Source organism: Phyllobates terribilis, unplaced genomic scaffold, assembly GCF_046119375.1.
Source record: "Phyllobates terribilis strain yellow unplaced genomic scaffold, ASM4611937v1 Scaffold_4__5_contigs__length_816908805, whole genome shotgun sequence".
Classification (NCBI taxonomy): domain Eukaryota; kingdom Metazoa; phylum Chordata; class Amphibia; order Anura; family Dendrobatidae; genus Phyllobates; species Phyllobates terribilis.
This window is the reverse complement of record NW_027362764.1, coordinates 254,900,940-254,928,006: the sequence shown is the minus strand read 5'-3', so window position 1 is coordinate 254,928,006 and position 27,067 is coordinate 254,900,940. Positions and strand designations below refer to the sequence as shown.

Below are 27,067 nucleotides of genomic sequence, written 5' to 3'. Positions count from 1 at the left end.
AGTTTTGGTTACAACAGTAAGGGTATGTGCAAATTAAGTATTTGCCGCAGACATTTCTGCACCACAAACGAGCCTCTTGGCAGGAGAAACAGTGTAAAATACACTTGCTTTTGTGGAGTTTTTACTTGCATTATTGATGCGTTTTTTTCCCGTCATTAGAGGGCAGGAAATACTGCAAAAAAGCTGAAAGAATTGACACACTGCTTCAAATCCGCAAGGAAAAAATAAGCAACATGTGCATGAGGTTTCAGAAATCTCATTCACTTTGCCGGCACTAGGAAATACTTCAGTTTTTGTGGCAAAACGGCGCGCAACAAAAACACAAAAAACACAGAAAATACTTGAAGTGTGCACATGCTCTAACTAATTCTAAGGCCTCATTCAGACATCCGATATTCTTGTACGAAGGCTATCTGTAGCCATGGTTTTCATAGATAGAACTCGTACCTGTGATAGTCTATGGGCCCATTCACATGTCCGTGATTTTTAAGAACTGAGCAGTCCGCAAAAAATCTTGGGGACATGTCCAATTTTAATTCGAGGGTGGGATCAAAGTCAGAAATGCAAGTCAATGGGTCCGTTAAAAAAATCGGACCGCACTTGGATGACATTCAAGTGTTGTCCAATTTTCACGGACAGTCAGAAAGGAGAATGTGGAGGATATGTTTTTTTATGTACAAGAAAGATGGAAGATACTCGGACCACACTGTAATCAAAGTCTGATGAAAATAGTCCTCCTGTCTTTCTAGGACGTGAGAAAAAGAGAATGAGGCCTAAGTCTGAGCAGATTTTCTATAGTTCACTTTGAAGCTGCCTACTTTAGGGATTGGAGTTTAAAAAAGGAAAATATAAATATTTTATTTGAAAAATAAACAGTTTGTTTTAAGCCTGCAGGCACAGGGTCGCCACCCTACTCCACCACCCGATTAAAGGGTCATTCTCTCTTCATTAGCAAAAGACTGACAGTTCAGGTTAGCAGCATTGCTGGGCTGATGGCCCAAATGGTGCACTCTCCTATGCTGCATGCAGAGGTAACGTTGCCTCTGCAGCATTGGAGAAGCAAAAAGGCTTTGAAGCTGTCAGGATCTCTATAGCAAGGCGCTTGAAAGTGCGCATTCACTGTCTAGGAGACGGTCTATTTTTCATATGCTGAAAAAGTAGCTAATAACCTAGGCCACAAGCAGTACACAATAAAGATAAAAATTAGAATTAAAAATCCAACTGTTCTTGACACTGGAAAGAGGTAAATTTAAGAGGTAAATTGTAAGGTTACTTGCTTTTACAAGCATTTTGCAATTTTATGAATTTATGATTTCAATAAAAACCCTTTCATGTCCAGATCACACTCACGACAGCCCACTAAAGTTATGGTCTCCTACTTCTAAAGGTATTTGTTCATCATACCCGGGGCTCTATAGTTATCTCGTATTCTTGTGGGCATCCATTTCATGGATGAGGGCCTCCCAAATTTTGTTCCACCAGGAACAATTCTACAAAATCTAATGATGCTTTAGTACTAGAAAAAACAAATCACAGGAAAATTATTGAAACTTTGTTAGCACAATAATTTTATGGAAACATTATGGAAAGTGTGCTAAAGGAGTTTGCCCAACCCTACTGTATTTTTTGACATTAGCTTTTAAAAAATATTCAAAAGTAAAAGTTGTGCTATTTTAATATGGAAAAAAAATCTACTTTTAAAACCACAATTCATACAGTTAAATGATCCGAAATCCTAACTGCATAAAGTCACCATAGACATTGTATTTGTAAATGGCTCCTTGGGTTTGTATAGAAATAAAACACTGGAGAAGCCTTTACTCCAGAGAGCACTATGAAGTATGCGGAGTGAACTTGGCATGTCTTACAATCCCATTTTTAGTGGATTGAAGATGGGACAGACAGCTTAATATGATGCCAGTTTGGCGGAGGCAGCCACATCTAGCTGAGATGTGATGAGTGAGTGGATTAAAATCTTGGAAACATCTTAAGTCACAAAGTAATAATTTCTTGATATGCTTTGTAAGTGATAAACCATGGATAATGAGTCTGGGAGGCGGATGAAATCATAACGGTTTTTAGGCAAGCGCGGGGACAACATGACAACAAGAGAGGAACAGAAGAAAGAAATAGATATGTTGATGGAAATATGCTGAATGGAAAGAATGTGGGAGTGGAGAAAATGTGTTTGTCTTAGGGCTCATGCACACGATGGATTTTCCGAGTGGTTTTCAGGGATAGCACTCCTCTTTGGACCAATTTCAGACTGCACTCGGATGACATCCAAGTGTGGTCCTATTTTCTCGAAGAAGGTGGAGAAACTTTTTTCTTATTTTCTCCACATCCGAGAAAAACTGATGACACTCTGCTCTAACTCTGATCAAAGTCTGATCAGAATTATAGGACTCTTTTTCTCGGATGTGGGGAAAACGGTTTTGACCCTACACTTAAGGTGAAAAAAAAAGTATAAAGTTAATTTATTTATTATATTTTCAGGGACTTTTTATTGAAGTGGAACTTTCTCCAAATAACATTGGAAATTCATCATTAATGTACAGTAATTGAAAAGAATATCACTTAATTACCTATCTTCAGAAGCATTACGGTATATTTCAGACTTCAAACTGGACTACCGTATTTTTTGGACTATAAGACGCACTTTTTTCCTCCAAAATTTTGGAGGAAAATGGGGGGTGCGTCTTATAGTCTGAATGTTGGGGGGTATATATATATGCTGTGTGGGGTGTGGGGGGAGCGGTAGCAGTTGAGGAGCGGGCACAGGATGCAGCAGCTGCCTGCTGCAGCCTACACTGTCCCCGCTGCTAAAGAAAATTAATATTCATGCTCCTTAATAGCGGCACTCAGTGTAGCCGCAGCGCGGCTCCTGCTATTGCCGGAATCGCCTGTGCCCGCTATTAAAGGGCATGAATATTCAACCTCTCTCCATGCCCATGGACGTGGGGAGGGGGTGAATATTCATGCCCTTTAATAAGCGGGCACACGCGATAGCCCGGCAGCAGCAGGAGCCGCAGCGCGGCTACGCTGTGTGCCGGCTATGAAGGAGCATGAAGTCACTGCTCCCCGCGCACACAGTTCCGGCTTGGGGAGCAGTGACTTCCGGCAGCTGATCTCTCCTTGTGAGCCGCGCATGGCAGCGACGTCATGCGCGGCTCACATGGAGAGAACAGTGCGGGCAGACAGGACGCAGCGCTGGAGGAGAGAAGAAAGGTGAGTAGGAGTGGTTGTTTTTTTTTTTATGTGCAGCATGATGTGGATTAGGGGGACCATGCATACCAGGATAAAGATGAGGGGGCCGTACATACCAGGATAAAGATGAGGGGGCCATACATACCAGGATAACGCTGAGGGGGCCATATTTACCAGGATAAGGATGAGGGGCCATATATACCAGGATAAGGATGAGGGGTGCCATGCATACCAGGATAAGGATGAGGGGTGCCATGCAAACCAGGATAGGGATGAGGGGTGCCATGCATACCAGGACAGGGGTGAGGGGTGCCATGCATACCAGGATAGGGATGAGGGGTGCCATGCATACCAGGACAGAGATGAGGGGTGCCATGTATACCAGGATAGGGATTAGGGGTGCCATGCATACCAGGATAGGGATTAGGGGTGCCATGCATACCAGGACAGGGATGAGGGGCGCCATGCATACCAGGATAGGGATGAGGGGTGCCATGCATACCGGGACAGGAATGAGGGGTGCCATGCATACCAGGATTGGGGATGAGGGGTGCCATGCATACCAGGATAAGGATGAGAGGTGCCATGCATACCAGGATGGGGATGAGGGGAGCCATGCCTACCAGGACAGGGATGAGGGGCGCCATGCATACCAGGATAGGGATGAGGGGTGCCATGCATACCAGGACAGGAACGAGGGGTGCCATGCATACCAGGATTGGGGATGAGGGTTGCCATGCATACCAGGATAAGGATGAGAGGTGCCATGCATACCAGGATGGGGATGGGGACCACGTATAAAAGGAAGGGGGCATATATACCAGGATGGGGGATATTGTCAGAATTGGGGGACAGTACCCCTATACCAGTGTCAGCAGAAGACCCCCCCCTTAAAAGAGCATCATGAACACATTTTTTGCTTACATTTTTTTTTTCCTCCTCTAAAACCTAGGTGCGTCTTATGGTCCGGTGCGTCTTATAGTCCGAAAAATATTGTATATTCATAATCTACTTTCCTTATCTCATACTCTAGACTAGTACACAGAGGAAATCCGCATGGCCACTAGATTTGCACCTAGTACACTAATGTACCATAAGGGTAATGCCATGTGAACAAATCCTGTATCCTCACCTTGTAGACTCTGAGCCCTCACGTGCAGGGTCCTCTCTCCTCCTCTACCAGTCGTTCAAGATTATTGTACTTATTTTTTATTATGTACAGTGGTGTGAAAAAGTGTTTGCCCCCTTCCTGATTTTTTATTCTTTTGCATGTTTGTCACACTTAAATGTTTCAGATCACAAAACAAATTTCAATATTAGACAAAGATAACACAAGGAAACACAAAATGCAGTTTTTAAATTAAGGTCTTTATTATTAAGGGAAAAGAAATCCAAACCTACAGGACCCTGTGTGAAAAAGTGATTGACCCCTAAACCTAATAACTGGTTGGACCACCCTTAGCAGCAACAACTGCAATCAAGCACTTGCAATAACTAGCAATGAGTCTTTTACAATGCTCTGGAGGAATTTTGGCCCTCTCACCTTTGCAAAATTGTTATAATTCTGCCACATTGGAGAGTTTCTGAGCATGAACCGCCTTTATAAGGTCGTACCACAGCATCTCAATTGGATTAAGGTCAGGACTTTGACTAGGCCACTCCAAAGTCTTCATTTTGTTTTTCTTAAGCCATACAGAGGTGGACTTGCTGGTGTGTTTTGGATCATTGTTCAGCTGCATAACCCAAGTGCGCTTCTGCCTGTGTGTGACTAGGGAAATTTAACTCAGTTTCCCAAAGATGTGATAAACCCCAGTTAATTTATGTTTTAAGGGAGGGTGAGGGCAATCACCTTTTCACCCAGGGCCCTGTAGGTTTGGATTTCTTTTCCCTTAATAATAAAGACCTTCATTTAAAAACTGCATTTTGTGTTTACTTCTGTTCTCTTTGTCTAATATTTAAATTTGTTTTGTGATCTGAAACATTTAATTATGACATTCATGTAAAAGAATAAGAAATCAGGAAAGGGGCAAACACTTTTTAACACCACTGTGTACACCTTTTCACATGTAAAGCGCCATGGAATAAATGGCGCTATAATAATAAATAATAATAATAATAACATGCATATGACAAGTTGAAAAAACCCTCTTGGTTTATTAATATTGCAGTGAGTATGAGTAAGACTGTGTACTTTATTTTAAGATTTCTTTGACAAGCAAATAAAAAGGGGGTGTTGATCAAAAAATTACATTGTTTAAATCAGGTTTATTTGAACTAAATAAATACTAGGCCTAATATTAGTCTCAGCAGCTACATGGACATTAGCAGAATTAGACTGACTCAGATCCTTTTTTTATGTAGAAGATTTAACTGAGTATACTCTAATCTGGACAAAGGTCATTATGAAGACAGGGGGAGGAGGTGAGCTGTGAGATCATCTATTGTAAATGGTGGATATATTTTTAGTTACTGTATGTAGACATATAAAGGAGTTACCTTGCATCATCCTGTCTGGGCTGATAATGAGACTGGTGAAAACCATCTGTACAAAACAGAATCTACTATGAGGCCTGGAGGTCAGACTAAATATTACTAGATTTCTAATATGTAGAAAAAAAACGATATCAAAACAGTTAAAAAAATATAGTTAATGTAAAAACCTAATTTAAACAATAGGCCATTTTCAGATTTCACATTCCCTTTTTTCTTTTTTGGATGGACCTTTGTTTGAACTTCCTTCTTACTTTTTGCTCACACTATTGTATCCCCCTCTGACATTTGAAGCATGTACAACTACAGTTTTCCATGTAGCCTGTGTCATCTGCTGCCAAACATCCAAACAGCTTGATGACCAGTATCAAACTGTAGGATTATCTGTTGAAAGTTTTTTGGAAGTTACATTTCCTTTTATTCAGTCAACAATATAGTCTTTGCCAATTCTTAAAGTAAAACGATCCGGCTGCTCATCGTAGCCCTTTAATGAGAACTTTTGATCAAATAAAAACATAATTTTTGTTTAAAAAATAACATTTTTACAAGTAAATTTTACAACACAGTTCCAACACTTAATTGTAACCATTGCAATCCAGGTTAATACATTTTGAAATAGGTTTATAAATCTGTGTCTAAGAGCATACAGTATCTCAGAATACCTTTCTAAAGTGCTTTAGTACACTACAGATGCTAAGAACAAACTTTATACAGGCCCAGTGATGATGGCTCAGAAATCTGTATCTGCAACTCCTTGATTCCATTAGGCCATTGTCAGGATGTTCTAGAAGTTTGAAGGGAATAATTAAAAATGAAATTTTTGCTCCTCTCAGCATTGTCATTAGCAGATGCATTGAGTTGAGCTCCGACTGCCTGATTATCTTTTAGAGAGTTTCTGCTATTTCTTACCAGCAGGGGGAGGACTTCATGATCAAGTAGTTATGACACCAATTGAGACAAGTATTTGTGGCTCATAAAGGGCTCTAACCATTTACTGCAGGCTGTAAAGCAGGGGTGCACCGCATGCGGTCAAGAGGTGACATGCGGCCAGTCATGCCATTTTGTGCTACCCCCGACCTTCTGTATACAGTTGTTTCCATGTCTAAGGAAAGCGGAGTAGCAGATTGCTCAGGAAAAGGAATGGGCAAGTATGAACAGAGCAATGTGTAACCATATCTTGGTCCCCCATACATCAAGAGACTAAGGTTCCTTGCCCCCTGTTTAGCACTCCAAAAAGGCATATGTTAGGTAAAGTAGTGGCTGAAAAGAGTGCAACTCTTACTATTCAATTAGGGGATGCAGGTAAAAGTCTGCAGTCACTGCATGTGACTGCAGACTTCTGAATTCTTACAGCGTGTACACCACATGCTGTCAGGATTCTCCAGAGGTGCAGGAGAAAGAGGTCGGTCACTTGACTGCACGTATGTGATTTGCGCTCTTCTGGCCACATTTCGACTAGACGTGCTTGGCCTCACTCAATTCACTTGTATTAGTCTAGTTGGTATGTGACTGAATGTATGCAAATTGCATACTTGTGGTCACATAACCTTCTGCTCTCACCAGCAACACTGGGGAATCCTGACATCATGCGGTGCACAAGCTGTAAGAATTCAGAAGACCGAACAATCACTTTAAGAGAACTGTGAACTGTGATATGCAGCCAGCTACATGACTTCATTGTCTTCATGACTTGTGTGAAGGGGGGGCCCTCCTCAGAGTACTAACTGGGGCAAAAGAGCACCCTCGTTCTCCAGATATGCGGGAGTCCTGGCAGTGGACCTGCTTCTCTTGATTCTCTGCTTCTTTTGATATGCCATAAACTTCTGAAAGGGTAATACCCCTATTTACTGCAACCCTTGGAAGTCGTTCAATATAACAACGTGAACCGTGGACCAGAAAAGGTTGTGCACCCCTGCCGTGCAGTGAATATCTCATCATCACTGTCGCATCCTATTTCAGTAATATTGTGAGAAAGTAAGACATTGGCCTATCCCACAACAAAAACTGCATTTTGGGTTATAGACAATGCTTTTCATCTCCACTGGCTATATGTAAAAGCTGAGATTCATGATGTTTTTCAGCATTTGTAGATGGGGCTTTCTGCTGAAGTTATGAGACATGTCATGCATTTTATTGCTAAACTTCCCAGTCAGGGTTCTGTTACACGGAGTACCCGCTAAGTAGAAGCAGAACACCACTTTTTCTTAGTTATTTTTAAACCCTGCATTCCGTTTTACATGCCGAGATGACTTGCTCAGCTGGAATCCTGACCCGAGCATGCTCACAAATACCACAACATTGTTTCCTTACAAAATATGATATGTGTTCTCCTCCCCATCACAAGTGAAGTGAGACCAATTAAAAAAAAAGGGACTACAAGAGTCAGAGCTATCTAGTTTCCTCTGTGATCAATATAGCCCTTTCTTAGTGGGCAATCCTCCAAACAAATTACTGCCACCCTCTGTCCTTCTTCCCGGATGTGGCTTTGTCTCTGTCATATATTGCTGCTCTTAGTTGGAGTGTTGTTCTTGCCTGGCTGGCACGTATATACGAAATGGATGTCCCTAATAGGTGTGGATGTCACAGCAATATAAACGAGTTCGGCAGAAGCTTTGATTCATGGCAGCGCATCTTACTGTCCGCTGCTTTTTGTGATTATGGATCTACTCACAACCTAATGACACTTCTTATTTAATCAATAATTTCCATGCTGAGCAGACAGGCCTCTTACAGGGAATCGACAAGACGCTACTGATAGTAACAAGGCACTGTTATTAATCTTTCCCTCGCCAGCTTATCAGACAACACGTAAAAAGAACCACCAAGATAGGTTTGAAGAAGCACTGACTGGCGCTCACATCCTAAAAATCGGCTTAGCAATTCTCAGTACACTTTTCAATTCTCTGCGTCTCTTAGTATTATTTATTCTAAATGCTGTCAGTTTAGGAAATATTACCAGGGAATTGTATATAAAAAGCATTTCGCTTAGAAAAATTTGCAAATCAGCAGGACCTTTACTAGATTACTTAGGCTAGGCCAGCCAATACAGACTAATAAATCACAGTTTCATTTGAGATGTCAGTCGCCACAGCGCCTTGCAACAATGTTGGCATCTGTGATTCAGCGAAGCCTTTTCATCTTCAAATAAGATGCTTTATACTGATAAGAAGAGTAATCCTCTCCTGATCAAAAAAAAAATCTGCATTTTACCAATTAAAGCTTCTGCCAGGAGCAGCACTGAGACTCCAGTGAAGTTTATCTCTGCTAAACACAAGGAGGAATACAGTCAGAGCTTTGTTTCATTTTCAGCTTGAATACTTATCTTTCTTTAAGAACTGCAACGTCTAGGCCTGGTGATACGCTCGTCCCATACCTACACCACAGCTGACTATTTGACGGAAAATGCAGACACACCAACCATATATTGTGCAGATCAGATACGCAGACACCTGAACTATGTACAAATGGCTCAAATAATAACACAAAATACACAGAGGTAGTCTACAGAGTTCTAGGCTTCTTCCTTGCAGCAGAATTGGTAAGGGTGCCTTTACACGTGGCAAATGGCATTGTCTTTTTGGCACCCATGTTTTTACATAGGTTTTTACAGTTTTATGAAGCGTTTTTTTGTCTGCGCGACTTCTACACAGCAATGTTACTGAGAGAGCATTCTAATAATTCTGCAAGGAAGAAAAGTTCTCTGGCCGCACCCAAACCACAAAATCTACTTTAAGGGAAGAGTCAGACGGCCGTATAACTCGGACAATGATCATAACGCAATGCTCGGACTGGCTTGCGGCTCTACTGACCCGTGCATGACAGCTGCATAGAAATACTTGCTGTCATGCTCAAATTGGGAAAGCCGACGGCCAGTGCATTGGGATTGTCCCTCATCCAAGTTATATGGCTGCCTGACTCTTCCCTAATAATGACCGGTTAAATAATTGTTAAAGGGAGTCCATCATCCCAAACTGACAGTATAAACTAAGGTCATAGCTTTCTAGGTGGTATAGCCAATATAACAATTTCACCTTTAGGGCAGAGACAAACTTCTGTATAACTCATGTGATGATCACATCGCACTGCATGTACTGGCCAGCACCTCAACTGACCTGAGCATGACAGTGTGATGTTTTTCTATGCAGTTGTCAAGCTCAGGTCAGAAGACCAGAGAGCCAGTACAAGATTTATGATGCCATCCGCACACGAGTTATACAGCAGTCTGTTTTTGCCCTTAGTATTCTAATCACTGCCTCCATTCTAAAGAAACTTTGGTTTCATCAAATATGCTAATCAGGGTGCTTGGTGCACCCTTAGTGTGGCCAAGAGGTTCAGTGCACTGTTCCACCCACAGGTTTTGCATACTCCTGCCTCCCTCACTTGTGATTGACAGTGCTGGCTTGACTGGAGTGAGCACTAGCTGCAGAGAAAATTTAGGTAAGTCAGCACTAGCAATCACCAGTGAGGAAGGTAAGGGTGTGCAGAACCAGTGGGAGGAAAAGTGCACTGAGCCTCTTGGCCACACCAAGCACCCAGATTAGCATATTTGATTACACTTCAGTTTTTGCAGAATGGAGGCGGTGATTAGAACACTAATGGTGCAATTATTGGAGAGGCTATATCCACTACAAGGTCTTAGTTCATACTGTCGGTTTGGACTGACAGTTTCCCTTTGAGTCATTATAACACATACTTAATAAATGACATTATTTTACCAGTACAAAAAATTAGTACAAATATTGTATACCAAAGTGTAACTGTTTCTTTTTTTCATCTCAATAAGTTCTGACTTGTGTGTGACGTACCTTATTGATTACAAGGTATTTTAATAGAAAGTGAAGCTTCCAAATATATTCTTTTCACAAAGACTAAAGTGGACCTATCAGATCTCCTGAAATGTCAGTGTCAACAATTAATTTTAATCCTCATGAAAGGACAATTCTGCAGCGTATTTACTTAGCACTTGGTGTGGTATCATTCTTCTATTATTCCTTCAAGAAATATAGGAGTAAATTGGCACATGGGTGTTACAAGCAGGGCTGTGGAGTCCAGGGCTGTGGAGTCGGAGTAAGTGTCCATTTTGGTGGAGTCGGAATAAAATGGACCGACTCCGACTCCTAGAATATATACTAATAAATTGGGTAGAGTAGTACAATGCAGGATGTGCAGTAAATGTTTTCATAAGAATTTGGGAAACTTATGAAATGTCCTATAAATGTCTGTTCTGTTCCTGATCTAAGGATCTAGGTTTATAGTTGAGATGAATCTGTGCTTCACTTTATATACAGTACAGACCAAAAGTTTGGACACACCTTCTCATTTAAAGATTTTTCTGTATTTTCCTGACTATGAAAATTGTACATTCACACTGAAGGCATCAAAACTATGAATTAACACATGTGGAATTATATACTTAACAAAAAAGTGTGAAACAACTGAAAATATGTCTTATATTCTCGGTTCTTCAAAGTAGCCACCTTTTGCGTTGATGACTGCTTTGCACACTCTTGGCATTCTCTTGATGAGCTTCAAGAGGTAGTCACCAGAAATGGTTTTCACTTCACAGGTGTGCCCTGTCAGGTTTAATAAGTGGGATTTCTTGCCTTATAAATGGGGTTGGGACCATCAGTTGTGTTGTGCAGAAGTCTGGTGGATACACAGCTGATAGTTCTACTGAATAGACTGTTAGAATTTGCATTATGGCAAGAAAAAAGCAGCTAAATAAAGAAAAACGAGTGGCCATCATTGCTTTAAGAAATGAAGGTCAGTCAGTCCGAAAAATTGGGAAAACTTTGAAAGTGTCCCCAAGTACAGTTGCAAAAACCATCAAGCGCTACAAGGAAACTGGCTCACATGAGGACCGCCCCAGAAAAGAAAGACCAAGAGTCACCTCTGCTTCTGAGGATAAGTTTATCCGAGTCACCAGCTTCAGAAATCGCAGGTTAACAGCAGCTCAGATTAGAGACCAGGTCAATGCCACACAGAGTTCTAGCAGCAGACACATCTCTACAACAACTGTTAAGAGGAGACTTTGTGCAGCAGGCCTTCCTGGTAAAATAGCTGCTAGGAAACCACTGCTAAGGACTGGCAACAAGCAGAAGAGACTTGTTTGGGCTAAAGAACACAAGGAATGGACATTAGACCAGTGGAAATCTGTGCTTTGGTCTGATGAGTCCAAATTTGAGATCTTTGGTTCCAACCACCGTGTCTTTGAGCGACGCAGAAAAGGTGAACGGATGGACTCTACATGCCTGGTTCCCACCGTGAAGCATGGAGGAGGAGGTGTGATGGTGTGGGGGTGCTTTGCTGGTGACACTGTTGGGGATTTATTCAAAATTGAAGGCTTACTGAACCAGCATGTCTACCACAGCATCTTGCAGCGGCATGCTATTCCATTCGGTTTGCGTTTAGTTGGACCATCATTTATTTTTCAACAGGACAATGACCCCAAACACACCTCCAGGCTGTGTAAGGGCTATTTGACCAAGAAGGAGAGTGATGGGGTGCTACGCCAGATGACCTGGCCTCCAAAGTCACCAGACCTGAACCCAATCGAGATGGTTTGGGGTGAGCTGGACAGCAGAGTGAAGGCAAAAGGGCCAACAAGTGCTAAGCATCTCTGGGATCTCCTTCAAGATTGTTGGAAGACCATTTCCGGTGACTACCTCTTGAAGCTCATCAAGAGAATGCCAAGAGTGTGCAAAGCAGTCATCAAAGCAAAACGTGGCTACTTTGAAGAACCTAGAATATAAGACATATTTTCAGTTGTTTCACACTTTTTTGTTAAGTATATAATTCCACATGTGTTAATTCATAGTTTTGATGCCTTCAGTGTGAATGTACAATTTTCATAGTCCGGAAAATACAGAAAAGTCTTTAAATGAGAAGGTGTGTCCAAACTTTTGGTCTGTACTGTACATGCTCAGTAGTGGCCAGTGCTGTGGAGTCGGAGTTGTGGAGTCGGAAGTCAGGGAAATTGAGGAGTCGGAGGTTTGGTTTACCAACTCCACAGCTCTGGTTACAAGTAGGGAAAGTGTCCCTACATACACTCAAGCTAAAACAGTCAGCCTGTGTAACAAAATACCTATTTCACAAATAAAATGGCACCGCCCACTTGTCAACTTATTTCTACATTTCTTGGAGGATTACCAGTGGAATAACAAGACAAAGAGTTCTGAGAACACATAGTCATGATTTGTTATTTGATGGGGAATACAAGTAATTCAGGCTCTCTTTAAAGGGAACCTGTCACCAAATTTATGCTGACCAAATCATTGGCTACATGAATCAGAGCCTCGCTGCACGATTGCAGTCGGGTATATTTAGATATAAAGATAAGATATGCTTTAAAGCGCACCTGTCAGCAGTATTGTGCTGAGTAAATTACATACACTGTCAGGTGGGTGACATTACACTGATTAAAATGATACCTTTGATGATGAAATCCGTCCTGTGGTTCTAGTGTAATCTTTACTTTCAGTTTGGAGATAATGATATGCTCGTGCTCCGGGGCGGCCTGTGGGGGGCGCTCTATCAGGTGCTCTGCTTACTTATTCTGTATGCTCTTATGACAGGTCACTGTGCCTTCACTGACCTGCCTCCTATTTTATATAATGCATCTAGTAGTGGTTCATCAACCAAGGTATCATATTAATCAGTGTAATGTTGCCCACCTGACAGTATATGTAATTTATTGAGCACAATCCTGCTGACAGGTGCGCTTTAAAGATCCACTTTTTGAAGCTCCTCTAGGTAGTTGAAAAGTCTTATGATGAATTTGATGGTCGGGCGTGATCAAACCTGTCCTGCTCATGTCGTGCCCATGTTGACTTAGCCGTCCGGGACTGGTGTGTGAACACCAAAAGTCGCAATATTTTTGTGCAACTGTCAAGTTGCGTAAAAGTTTTGCAACTTCCTAAGGTGTTTACTCAAGATTTATGGTGTAATAATAATCTTTTTAATTATATAGTGACAACATATTCCGCAGAGCTTTACAATTCAGACAATTTTACAGACATTACCAGCAATGTCACTGTTGGGGCTCACCATCTAAGTTTCCTTTCAGTATGTCTTTGAAGTGTGGGAAGAAACCAGAAAACCCTGAGGAAACCCATGCAAACACGTGGAGAACATGCAAGCTCCTTCCAGATGTTGTCTTGGTGGGATTTGAACCCAGGACCCCAGCGCTGCAAGGCTGCAGTGCTAACCACTCAGCCACTCTGCTGTCCTGTGTAAGGTGTAAGCACTTTAATGAATCGCCCCCACTCTCACGTAAAAACAGTACTTCTAAGAAAGGATACCTCTTCACTGTACATATGGAGCCTGTTTAAGCTTTCCACATTTTCTTTTTTATATCTGTATAGAATCCCATATAAAAAACCTCAGTCTTTAAACTTCAATATGAATTAGGAGGCAAGCGGAGGTAATCGCCTCATGCACCCCAGCTCTGTAACCGATATTGTGCTCAGATTAGAAGGTTTCGCTTTTGAAACAGAGAAATCTCTTAAAAAAGAAGATTGAGCAGTGGAAACATTCTGCTTCCTTCCTAGTAAAAAAAACATTGGGGCTAACATGGGGCAACTGCCTGAGAACATAAACTTTTACAGATGACTTTAGATAATTATATACAGGTCCTCTCAGTGAAGGAAACAGCCAAATAACAATTCTATGTAATAACGAGGCTGAATTAACACAACACAGTAAACATGTCCAGAAAACAAGAGGAAGATTAATTGAGCCCAACTGTCTTTTGACCTTGTTTCAAAGCCAGGAGAAAGTCAAAGTATGGCCAACACGCCATCAATTAAACGCCCCAGGAATGGTAACAAGTATCTGGAGAGTCTTCCAGTAAGACTACACACAGCACTGCCTTTCTGATTGGGGGCTTTTTACTGCTTCCTTAGTCATTCCTGGTATGTCCACTAAGCAATGGCCTTTATGAAGTAACAAGCCAGGATAATTCTAATCAATACATATTTCTATCATGAAATTAATTCCTTCCATCTAACAAAATCAATAAATGAATTAGTGTTTGGATTACTGTGAAATAAGGAGTAACGTTTCTCCTTGTTGAGAGTGACTTGCAAGGCCTAGCATATCAGAGTGAGGAGACTTATACGCCATGCATGCTCCTCTGGGAAATTAAATATGCAAATTGCCTCTTTAGAGAGAAGAGGACTAGAACTCTAGTGCCACCTATTGGAAATAGTGTAAGAGTGGTGGACTGTTCTGCTGCGGTTCTGCCCCTGAAGGCAACAATCGCGCCATGTGTGCAGTGTCATGTGGTTTTACAAGTAATGTGAATAGTGATGTGTTTCTCTTATACTGTGTTATGGTAATGAACATCGTATAAGTAATGTAAAGTGTTAATGTGCAATGTGAGTTATAATAATAATAATCTTTTTATTTATGCAGCACCAACATATTCCGCAGCACTTTACAATTTTCAGACATTATGGGCAATGTCCCCATTGGGGCTCACAATCTACATTCCCTATCAGTATGTCTTTGGAGTGTGGGAGGAAACCGGAGGAAACCCACACAAAGTTAGTTTATGTTAGAGGGATAAGATACACTTAATGTGTAGGACTAGCCCACAGTAGTTTGGGACTAGTGTTGGTAAAAGGGGGAGGGCACTTCCTGTTAGTTAGAGAGATAGGGAAGAACCGTGACAAGATCAAATTCAAGAACAGTGGGCTGCTAGGGCCAGCATGTACCAGACATTCAAAGCACTGGAAAGCCATACTGGAATTCTGGAAGGATACTCCTGTCACGTCTGGAGCCCAAGGTCTGGCACAGTGGCTGCCGGGCACATTGTGTCCTCTAGCGTACAATGGAAGATGGATGGACAGGGACCTGTGCAGAGAGAAGGTAGTGAATCCCGGGTGCACTGTTGAAGTGGACAGGAAACCCCTGAGGCTAACAGAGTCAGCGGGTTGGAAATAGTCCAGGAAGAATGAGTGGTAGAGCTGATGATGTGTTGTACTGAGGAAGTAAAAAATATGAAGTGTTGTGCCCTTTGGTCCCTTGAATTGTGTGCGGCGGCTCGTGAGGATGGGGGCCTGGAGACAGAGGAGGCCTGCGGCCTACAAGTTAGTGCGATGCACCCCACACCTGACAGCACACTGGACTGGGACACTGTTTTCTTGCAAAATGCCAGAGTGCAACCAGACAGCAGCCCGGCGCTTATGACTACAGCTCCTGGCCACTATACAGTAGCAACCCTAAAAAGGTGGCACTAGAGTTTAAGTCCTCTTCTGCTCTGAAGAGATTACTGAGAAATGGCATGTGTTGGTAGACAGGAGGGTAGCAAGCTTTGTCTAAGGCGGACATACCAATAATGTAACAGTTAAGGTGCCCAACAGGTAAAGGGGCCCACTGCCATTTCTTCAGCTGTTAGCAGCTTCTGTCACTGACACATAAAGGGGTGCAGTATGATGAAATATTAGACTACAAGCATCCCATATACTAATTTTGCACAAGGGCCCTCTCCTGACTGTGTCCGCTCCTGCATTGTCTGTCATATATTTGCACAATGACGATTCCTTGGTGGTTATACTAAACAGTGTGTGTCTTCACCAGGTTAATAAAACGAAGCCTCCGATTTCTGCCTCTCGTTTCACATCCAAGTCAGGACAAGAGGCAGGATTTAAAACTGCTCAGTAAAACTCTGCTGCCCCCTTCCATGGAAGGATATCAATTATAGATAGTGACTTGCTATAGCAGGAAGCCTGTACTGTCACACACTAGATAGACAACCATGGAGAATCATGAATCCTGCTATTAACTGGATGTGGTAGTGACGATGGATAGGCTGTAAATAAGACAGGGAGGAAGGATGGTTTAAAACATCTTGTCTGCCGATTAATGTATCATGAAAGCTTTGCTATATTAACAGTTGAAAGGTATTTTTCAATTTTGGTCTGAGATGTCCCTTTGTAAGGTGGCTTCAATAAAAATAGCATGTCAATACCTAACCTGCAGTATTAAACGAGGTTGCCCTGTTCACACCAAGTGACATAACCGTCCTATTAATTCAGGCACTCAGATATGAATTTATGATGGTGGTACTGCTATGGTGATTTATCCCATTATGTAATGAGAAGACGTAAACCACAAATACAATAATCATACACATCCTAGCATTACATCCACATTAAAAGCTTTAAAGGATTGTTCTGAAATAAAAAAAAAAGGTTTGCCTTTCTAGAAACAGTGACACACCTGTCCATAGGCTGTGTCTAATATTATATCTCAGCCATATCCATATTAACAAGGCTGAGCTGCAATATCACACACTGCCCACAGACAGGAGTGGCGCCATTTCTGGAAAAATAGACAATCCTGGTTTTGCGGAAAACTGGAAATATTTTTTAAAAATGAGCCGTCACCAGGTCAAAAGTGGACAGTTTTTCATTCTTATTTTATTCCTGCTCCTCCTCCGAGTATTCAGTTTATTTTTTTCTAAATTTATTATTATAAATTATATTAGTGCTAATATTTATGGTCTTTAGCAAGATGCATTGCTCACAGGGCAATAATGCAGAGCAGGATAAACACACGCCCACGAGAATCTAGTAAGTCACGCCCCCTTGACAAACACCATAAAATTGGCACCAAATAAAAAGGCCCATATCTCTGAAACCATATGGCGGATTTAAAAAGAAATAAAAAACATTATACTCGGGGGAGCAGCGGGAATAATATATGAGCCAGAACTGCCCACATTTAACCTGTGACAGGTCCACAAGTTAACTCTGATGATATCCCATTCCAGTCACCTGACCGCTGGGGCCAATCACAGGTGAGGTAACTGTGGAGTGAGACATCATTGCCTCATATCCCCTTGAAGACTAATGGAGCAGCCGATGCTGGATTAGTGGGTTTCAGAGCTGGTGAGCATATCTTGTTTTATTACTTTATTACTTTCCTTGCCCTCTGAAAGAAAAATTTAAACAACCCCTTTAAGAGGAATCTGTCACAATGATTTTGCTACCCCATCAGAAAGCAGCATGATATAGGTCCAGAGATCCTGATTCTAGAAATGTATCACTTACTGGGCCGCTTGCTGCAGTTTTGATAAAATCACAGTTTTATGTGCTGCATATCTACTAGTTCTCTGAATGCTGAGCTCTGTATAATCCCACCCATACCGCTGATCGGCAGCTTTCTGTACATTATGCATAGGCAGAAAGCGGCCAATCAGTGGTGGGGTTGGAGTTATGCAGAGCTGATGAACATGGAGGACTGCCTGGCAGCAAGTTTACCAGAACACCAGTGGTAATCTCCTTCTGATAAAACTAGGATTTTATCAACTACAGCAAGCAGCCCAGTTAGTGATACATTACTAGAATCAGGTTCTCTTTCTCTACATTATGATGCTCTCAGATTAAGTGTCAAAATCCTGGTGTCTGATTCCCTTCAATTAAACATTGTAATAACTACCAATATATTATTATCATCATCACATGCGGCACTAAGCTAAGTATTCTATGTAATATGTTTGCATTTCTTCCTTTGCATAATTTCCCAATGAATATTAGAGGTAAGTCTCCCTCCCCTGTGCTGGAGGATGAAGAAGGCTCTACGGCATTGAGCTGAGCGGTGGTCCAAAGGATGTGAGGGTCAACAATCATTTTCAGCCTGAAGCACACAGTCTCCTTTTAACAAAACTAATAAGGTATTACATTTGTGAAGAAGAGAAAAGACGCTTTGGTTTATAGAAGGAGTCCTGGCTTCAGGTTAGTATTAATTCATGTTCAGCTTACTATTACTCAATAAATATCAAAGTCTCCTACAGAAAAAAATAATGTTTGCTGGCTTACAAGATCAGAGCCATTACACTCTCTGCTGAAGACTTTATTGAATTTTGCAGTAAGCTTTAGCTGACTGAACAGGTCAAGCACCACAGCTAAGACTTCCCTTTATTCTTTGAAACTCATGAAGTCCTCTCCGGCATGCAATGCTGCTGGCTAAGAAACTTGACTCAACACGGGGTCAAAGAGCCTGACCTCTGTGGAGAAAGGTCACATAGCTTTCAAACCCCAGTTCCTGAATTCCATTAACTTACATGCACTAGCTGTTCTTGTGTGTCAAACTCTCTGGAGCAAGCTTCCCAATGGCAGTTTGTCTCGTAGACGACTTCAGGCTCTTGCTTACTTTCATCTTTGTCCCCCTCTTCTTTCACCAGAGTCATTCCATCTGGCTGATCCTAGACACAGAGTTAAAAGATGGGAATGTTAAATAACAAGGGGGGTGAGATGGAGAGACAGCGATCTGCCTAATTGCTCCAAATACTCAGTTTGCTTTTTAGTAAGCCAGCAGTGATCTAGATGTAGAATATAGCAAAAAAATTGAGTTTTTCACAGGAAACATACACGTGGACCCTTTATGTTACAATATATATTTATGGCAGTATGAATGTAACAATAGGTAGAAAACAATAGACAGATCCATTAGCCTATGGGACAGGACATCCAGAATAGTCTACAACTGATGATTTATCTGAAAAGTGTTGCCTCAAGTTCTTAAATGGTTAAAATTGCAAAGTGCTAAAAACAAACAACTTTGTAATTTACGGAGGGATTTTTAATGTTAAGCCAAGGCTACTGGGCACCAGGGCTGTGGAGTCGGTAAGCCAAACCTCCGACTCCTCAATTTCCATGACACCGACTCCAACTCCGACTCCCTCACACATGGCTCATGTTTAAGTGATAAATTTACTGTAGCACAGATTCATCTCAGCTAAAAGTCTAGACCCTTAGATCAGGAATAGGACAGACATTTATAGGACATTTCATAGCTTTCCCAAATTCTTATGAAAAAATATTCCCCACATCCTGCATTGAACCCTTGTACCCAATTTATTATATATTTTAGGAGTTGGAGTCGGTCCATTTTATACCGACTCTGACTCCACCAAAATGGGCACTGACTCCATAGCCCTGCTGGGCACGCTGCCCTCAGAGTGGCTGGTTACATAGGCAAGGAGCCTGTGCCACTCTGTAGCTGCCCGGATCTCTGGTGGTGGCCAGCTTCATTTCCCATTCAGCCTCATCTAGCAGCCTTGGAGAACGCTCAGATCAGAACAGCGCTGTGACCATCTTCAAGAGCGCCCTGCCCCGGGCATCCAGGAAACCAGGAAGCAGAGGAGTGGTGCGCTCCAGAAGAGCAACCATGAACAAACCCCATTAATAGGGGGTGGAAGCTTTATTTTTTTCTTACTACGGAGAACTCTTGTTATCTTCATGCGGACATTCTGGCTGCAGTCAGATGCCACTAGGGCAGGGGTGCAAAACCGTTTCTAGTCGGAGGGCCAAACTGTCATTGATCTGCTTTTTACGAATACAATAGAGTTTAAAGGGGTCTCGGTCATTTATATCACATCAAAAGGATATGGATAAAAGTCTGATTCTCCCGATGAATCGGGAACCCTGAGGTTCTCCCTGTTTATAGACTTCACTGGCACAGAATTTATATATAAACAGCCATACATATGCCATCATTACACTGTTCAGATGGTTGGGGGGCTGTAGAGAATGACACTGCACTAGGGGGAGAATTCCACAGGTGAAATTACACAGCTCCTATTGAAAATAAATACATTTTTCAGTCAGATCCCAGGCTCGCCTAGCAATGGCTGTAGGAAGAAGAACATCACTGGTGGAAGCCACGCAGCCCCTTATTTCCACTGCATTACAATGAACGGCCATCCTTGTAATTCGCGGCCAGAGCAAAGGACTTTTTTTATACAGATAATTTTAATTAAAGTTTTTCATAGGGAAATAAAACATGCATGAAGCATAACACCCCCCCCCCCCCTTCACACACATACTTTTCCCTCTTTAGAACAGTTCTTCACATCTAATTAATTGAAGAGGTTTCTTAGGTGAGAGACTCTTGTCTATGATGTCCTTATATCCAAATAGGACATATGGGAAGAGAATATTCACATAGGTCAAATCTTTTAAATCTATGGCTATTCGGAGAGACACTGGATATTTGGAGCTTAGTTACAGAAAAATGAAAGACATCACAGTTATGTATCTTGAAACATGAAGATTATGAAGAAAAGTAGAGATGTTACCTGTATGCTCCCTGCAACAGGACTTGGCAGCTCGTCCTCCGGCTTGATTTTGGATCGCTTATTGTGCATTGGATCCCCTGTGCTGCTCACTGCAGACTCACTCGTTGGCTTGTTCTGCTGAGCAAACAAGGTAATAAAGGTTTGTACAATTTAGGTAAAACGTCTATAGACTTTTTGCCTAAAGGGATTATCAGACGTTTTCATTTTCTAAAATATAGCTGCACGTGTGACTGCGGCAGCCAAAGACTGGGAGCACTGCCATAGGGTTAAGGCTGGATCACCAGGGAAAAGAAAAGGTGAGTAGTGTATTTTTCTTATTTCAGATCTCATCAGCTGTTTTTAAAACATCTGTAAGTCAGATAACCCTTCAAATAACAGATCTAAGCATTATGGGCAGATCTAAACAGTAAGGACCACTGAAGACTAGATTCCAGTTTGCTTCGCTTTCTACTATAATAAAAAAAATTCATTTCTGTAGGATACAAACTGATTTTAAAATGTAGATATGGCGCAAATCGATTCGCAGGACTTGGTCCACCGGCCACGTCTGTAGCCTGTGGCCATTGAACAGAAGCCCTGAGAACCGTCTCCTTCTTGCCATCATCTGGAACTTTTCTTTTGATTAGCTGGTATGATGTCACATCTGCAACTGGCCACAATGATGACATCACGACAAGCAGGCTAATCAAAAGAGGAGTCAGGGAAGAAGTCAGGTAAGAAGCGGTTCTTAGGGCTTCTATCCAGTAGCCACATATCAGTGACGTGGCCGGTGGACCAAGTCCTGAGAATCGATTTGCGCCATCTCTACATTTTAGCATCAGTTTGTATCCTACAGAAATGAATGAAATTGACACATTATTTCAAACCATTTTTTCCATTTAAAACAAGCTTAAAAAATACAAAATAAACATAGCAGTGTGAAAACTATTTTGCATACATTTACACACCAACTGTGTGAGGTCTAGAGAAGAATCAACCCTAATATATTGCCCTAGACAAACTATTTTTATTTCAGATGCACAGGAGCAATAACAAGTCAAATGCAAAAGTGAACATTCCCTTAAAAACCATATAAAAGTACTGTATGGTCTATGTGCATGGACACTTCAAACAGCAATCGCAAGGGTGAACAAAGAAAACATTGGACTCCTAGACTTTCCGTTGGCTATGTCGGGGCTGCCTTTTTTATTTTGCACCAATCAGGTTCAAACATTAAACAATGGAAATGCTTTATCTGCCAGGGTAGCCAGATCTATTGTGTCCCATAATCTTATCTATACCACTGTCTTCAAAGTCACCTTTGATGGGTGAATAAAACTTCACACTTTTTTCACTTGGACCCTGTGATTGCTGCCTCCATTTTTGTTTTTTGTCTTCATAGGTAGATGTGTACTTCTGTACGGTGCGTTGCTGGTCTACAGGGTTTATAGTTGGTACAATGGCCTTATTATTTTTTACGGTGCCTAGAATCTGGGGACTGCAGGGTGGGATGAGAGGTGTATATATGCCTACATTTGTCCCCTGGAAATACATCACATTGACTTGTATGGTCAGAGATGGGATTGGTGCCTACAGCTGTTCATTACAAATGAAGACAAGAGGCAGAAGGCTACATTGACAGTTAATTAGGAGCCCAGTCGAATCACATGTTAATATAATGATGTGCATAATGTAAGACGTACAGAACATGGGAAAATATACAAGAAAAACAATAGGCCAGACAGGAATGATGTATGTGAGTATAATGTATGCTCCACATAACTCCTCTACAATCCATCCTAGCGCTTTGAAGTGATAGCCTAGGATGGACAGGCAAAATGACTTTGATACATGAGTGCAAACACATTTTCATATTAAAAAAAAAATCCATTGATGTGTAACCATAACAAATATTTCAGAAACTTTGCTTGAAAACGTCTTCCAGAAGGTAAATCTGCAAATCCAACCGAACAAGTATTCTATTATCCTTTAAATATGTATAAGCCAGATCATATTTGCATTCATGGCATATTCATACATAAGATTTTTTTTATGTGGTACACTGGTCTCCATAAGAACAAGGAAAAAAAAAACTACTGTGACTTTTATTTGGATTTTTGTAGGTGGAAAGGAATAGGATTGCCTTTGGGCATGCATTTAACTAACACATGAGAAAGATCCATCTACCATTTTCAGGAGAAGAAGGAAGGATCCAGTTTCCGATGCAGGTATATATACGGTAAAACAAATTCCTTTATTAGCAAAAAATTATTTTTGTTAATAAATGAATTTGTTTTATATATATACCTGGATTGGAAGCTGGATCCTTCCTTCTTCTCCTGCATATACTGGGCACTGAGCAGTGGCGTCGATCATGGGCTTCCGTGACAATTGTTCCCCCAAAGGGTGAGCTGGTCTTTTTCCTTCTACATCTACCATTTTAAATTTGAGGAAGGCAATAAAATTAAAAAAAAAATTAATCGGAAGAGAAAAGCATTTAGAAGACTGTATTTACAGTATATACTGTATATGTCATAAAATAATAAAAATGCATTATGGAAAGCATCTCACCTGTATGACCTCTGATGGACCCACGCTAACCTGGATGGGATTCAAGACACTGGGAATTCCTGGAATGGCTCTCTGACTGGGAAATGTGGGTGCTGGGTGTATAAGTGGGGGGCTGTGTCCAAACGCTGAGCCTATACTATGCTGGCGATTTATTATATGCTGATGCATCTGTTGCAAAGACACAGGAGTCGGTGGATACGTAAAGCTCAGGGCTGGGCTGCAAACAAAAGACAAAAAAGAGAATTTAACAGAAACTACAGGAACTCATTCATGAACAATTTTACATATGTACTTATCATCTATGAATATCATTAAGTTCAATACTTGATAAGACTGAAAACAACGTGACCTATTAAAATGTTGTATGGAGCAGTAAAAATATGTCAGAGTATTTTCTAAGACTCCTCGTGTAAGGAGAGATCCTTTAGATCTTAAATCTTAAAAGGTGAAAACTGCAACATAAGTCTTCAAATCACATTATCAGGAAAGAAAATCAATTGGTAAATGTGTCTTGTACACAGCGCTTGTCATATCAGTCATTCAGAAAAAAAGCGATGGAAGGTTCTGCTCAGCCAGAATGTCACCTAAAAAGAATTTCCGTCAGTGCTGCCCGCATTAAAATCTGCTGTAAGACTTCTGATCAATGCGTTTCAGTGTGGGGATATTCCGATGGGAGATCCCGTCTCTCTCTTTCAGTTTAACATCATTAAATGTCTATTAAAGCCCATTATGCATGCTAATACCTGTCATCACTTCATTACTCCTCTGTGTTCCTGAGCCTACGGTTCAATTCGGAGGAAAATTATATTACAGCATAAAGACTTCACTCTGCAAGAAGGCATTGCCAAACCACTCTTTATTGCATGCTCCTCAAGTAAATTGTTCCCAGTGATACACTCCAATCGTTAATGGACGATAAGGGAAAGCTATTTTTAATTCTCACTTTTTCTTTTTTTTATACAACTCTTAGCCTTCTTACTGGATGTCTGCATCTGGATGATTTCTTATTGTTTCTTCCATGATAAGTTACCCTTTTGCCTAAAAAAAGGATTTGACAAATCTGTATTTTAATTTTTTTTGTACTTCTTTGTATTGTTCACATGGTAACTTTTTAAAGTTTTCCTCATTAATGAGTCTTCATGAAAGTGTGAATAATTACATATAGGGGTTGGAAAAGTTCACAGAGCTCAGCCTTTTATTTTTTTTCTAGGATTTTTATTTTAATTGTCTGCGGGTAAGAACATGAGATAGGCTGCATTTAAGAAAGAAACAGTTTTTGATGTATAAAAAAATTATTCATATTTACTATAGAGCAATAAAACACAATGTTGGCATCGCTGCTACAAGAGAATCAATGCTTGCTTATGCTCTACTACACTGGTGTGGCCTAGAAGAAAGGCAGGCACGTGTCATTACAAAATGACTATATATATGTATAGAATAAATACAGTATATATATATATATATATATATATATATATATATATATACTGTATTTATTCTCCTTGAAAAAAAATTAAAATATTGAAAAGCCTGCAGCTTTCCCATCGGCCACTGATCTTAAAAGAGTTATATTCTACTATAATATTGATGACTTATCCTCAGTTCAGTATTACATTGATGGTGGTCCGGCACCCAGCACTCCCACCAAACAGCTGATACCAGGTCCGGCAGATGTAAACAGTATATGATGTGCAATACCACAACTATGGACTGTTTAGTGACAACTCTTGGTAATGGCAGCTCAGTACATTGATCTGATATTATTAACTTTTCTTAGCATATGTCATCATCTGTCATCATACATCTGTTCTGTAGGCATCAGTAGGCATTCAGTAGTTGTCTCACTATCATTACAGTCAGAAATACAATAAATGCATCACCTATATATACTGTAGGTAATATGGAATCCACCATTCTCTGTAAGTAATGATCACAGATTACTTCCTCCCTCCCTGCACAATGACTTCTGCACAGATAACAGAACATGCCTAGAAAACTCTCCCATAGAAATCAATTAAAGCAGCACTCCAGATATTTTTATTGTTCCGCTGGAGTGGTGCTACTAATCTAAGTTCCATGACCCTAATTTTATACTTACCTGGCGCTGTCTTCATCTGTTCTCAGTGCAGTTCCGGTCGTGACCTGACACATCTGTCCACTGTTTGCTGGGCGATCTGGGAGTCATTACTCCATGTAAGTCTATGAGAGCCAGAACGAGGACAGAATGAGGCTTCATAGACTTATAATGAGAACTTGTGACCATTACCTCTGACTTCCGGTCAGTCAGAAGTTACAGTCACAAGATGGAGGCACGGGACCAGAGCAGCACCGAGATCATCTAAAGGCGGCGACTGATAAGTATAATAGTAAAGTCAGGGACCTTACATAGTGGCACCACTTCAGAGCTGAAATAAAAAGAAAAGTGCTGCTTCAGCCTAAACAGACTATTGCATTCTATAGTAGACAAGGCTGCTGTAAAGTAGGTGCCTAAATCAGGGGTGAGGAATCTTTTTTCTGAGGTTCCCCACCCCTGGCCTAAATGCTGCTAAACGCACTATGGCTATCCCCACAACCGTCTACAGTAAAAAGAATAAAAAAGTAACACATTAAAAAAAAAAAAGAATATGTACCGTTATCTGGTTTTAGTCATTAAAAATAATATAACTGATACATTCATACTGTAAGAAACGTAGAGTGAAATATGCCCGGCTTCTTTCCTGCCTGGCATATAACATAGTGAATGGTCAGTACAGTGCACCGACATGGCAATGCTTGGCTTTTCTCCTCCACATTAGCTGCTACTTTCATGATAAATGAACACATCTCACATTCAGCCACATTAGATTAAAAAACACACATCTTATAATTACAGGCAAATTAACTCATTAAAGCGAATAATCCCAATGATTTTCATTATTATGCCTCCTTGATAAAGCACAGCCCAAAACAGGACTTATTCCGAGTAATTATATTGCTATTATTATGACTTGCAGGAGCTTTTTGCCGTTTAGGACAGAATATCATTAGAAATACCCTCAGAGAATGTTGGCAGGATTCGGAGAGAACTCTTTTCATTTTATTCTGCGCTACTTTTTTTTTTCCCTTCATAATGCAAAGCCCAAACATGGGGAACACGGTAATTGTTCTCTGCAAGAGTCAGAAGGAAATCAGTAATAATGTTCAGTTATTACAAGCCCATAGTCCCTGCCAGTGTTCCTGAAAGGAACTATGAATGATTACAGGCTGACTTTGCTAAGGTAACCACTATGGATGATTGATAGGGCATTAATCAAAAGATGCATATCAGCTTCAGAATTTGTTCACAAGCTCCCTTCTAATAGCTGATTTCATGTTCACTGACTTCTCTGCCAGTTTGTTCAATTTATTCTTCAATGTACAGTACAAACCATTCATCACACGGCACAATGATTTAATGCTCCCTCTTCCTTTCAGTGAACATATATTACAAAGTGTAACTACCCTGTTCTGTTCATTAAAACGCAGGAAAACAATGTCATGTGTGGATTTAGAAGATCATTCTGCATTGATAGAGAACGAATGTAAGCCGAAAAATACTGAGTCCTTCACTGAAACAGTACAGCTTAGTATTTATATCCAGAATATTTCACTTTCCCAATTTACCATAAATAACCCAGCTGATGCAACAATTCATTGCCATTTTGGGTGGACTTGAATGCTATCAGTTACATTGTTTCCCCAATAACCTTCAGC

The 27,067-nt window shown here is 40.9% G+C and overlaps 1 protein-coding gene across 6 annotated transcripts in view; it reads right to left on the bottom strand.

The window, feature by feature from the left end:
• GLI3 (GLI family zinc finger 3) overlaps positions 1-27,067 on the bottom strand; it is a 289,124-nt gene that overhangs the window by 55,900 nt on the left and 206,157 nt on the right. For 4 of the 6 annotated variants that reach the window (XM_073678216.1, XM_073678219.1, XM_073678217.1 and 1 more), the window contains 3 exons: positions 23,333-23,549; positions 20,783-20,899; positions 18,767-18,907 (listed from right to left, as the gene is read on the bottom strand). In XM_073678216.1, the coding sequence (XP_073534317.1) occupies positions 18,767-18,907; positions 20,783-20,899; positions 23,333-23,549 (475 nt within the window). The remainder of the gene's footprint in view (positions 1-18,766; positions 18,908-20,782; positions 20,900-23,332; positions 23,550-27,067) is intronic. The other 2 variants (XM_073678220.1, XM_073678221.1) reach the window with 1 other exon arrangement.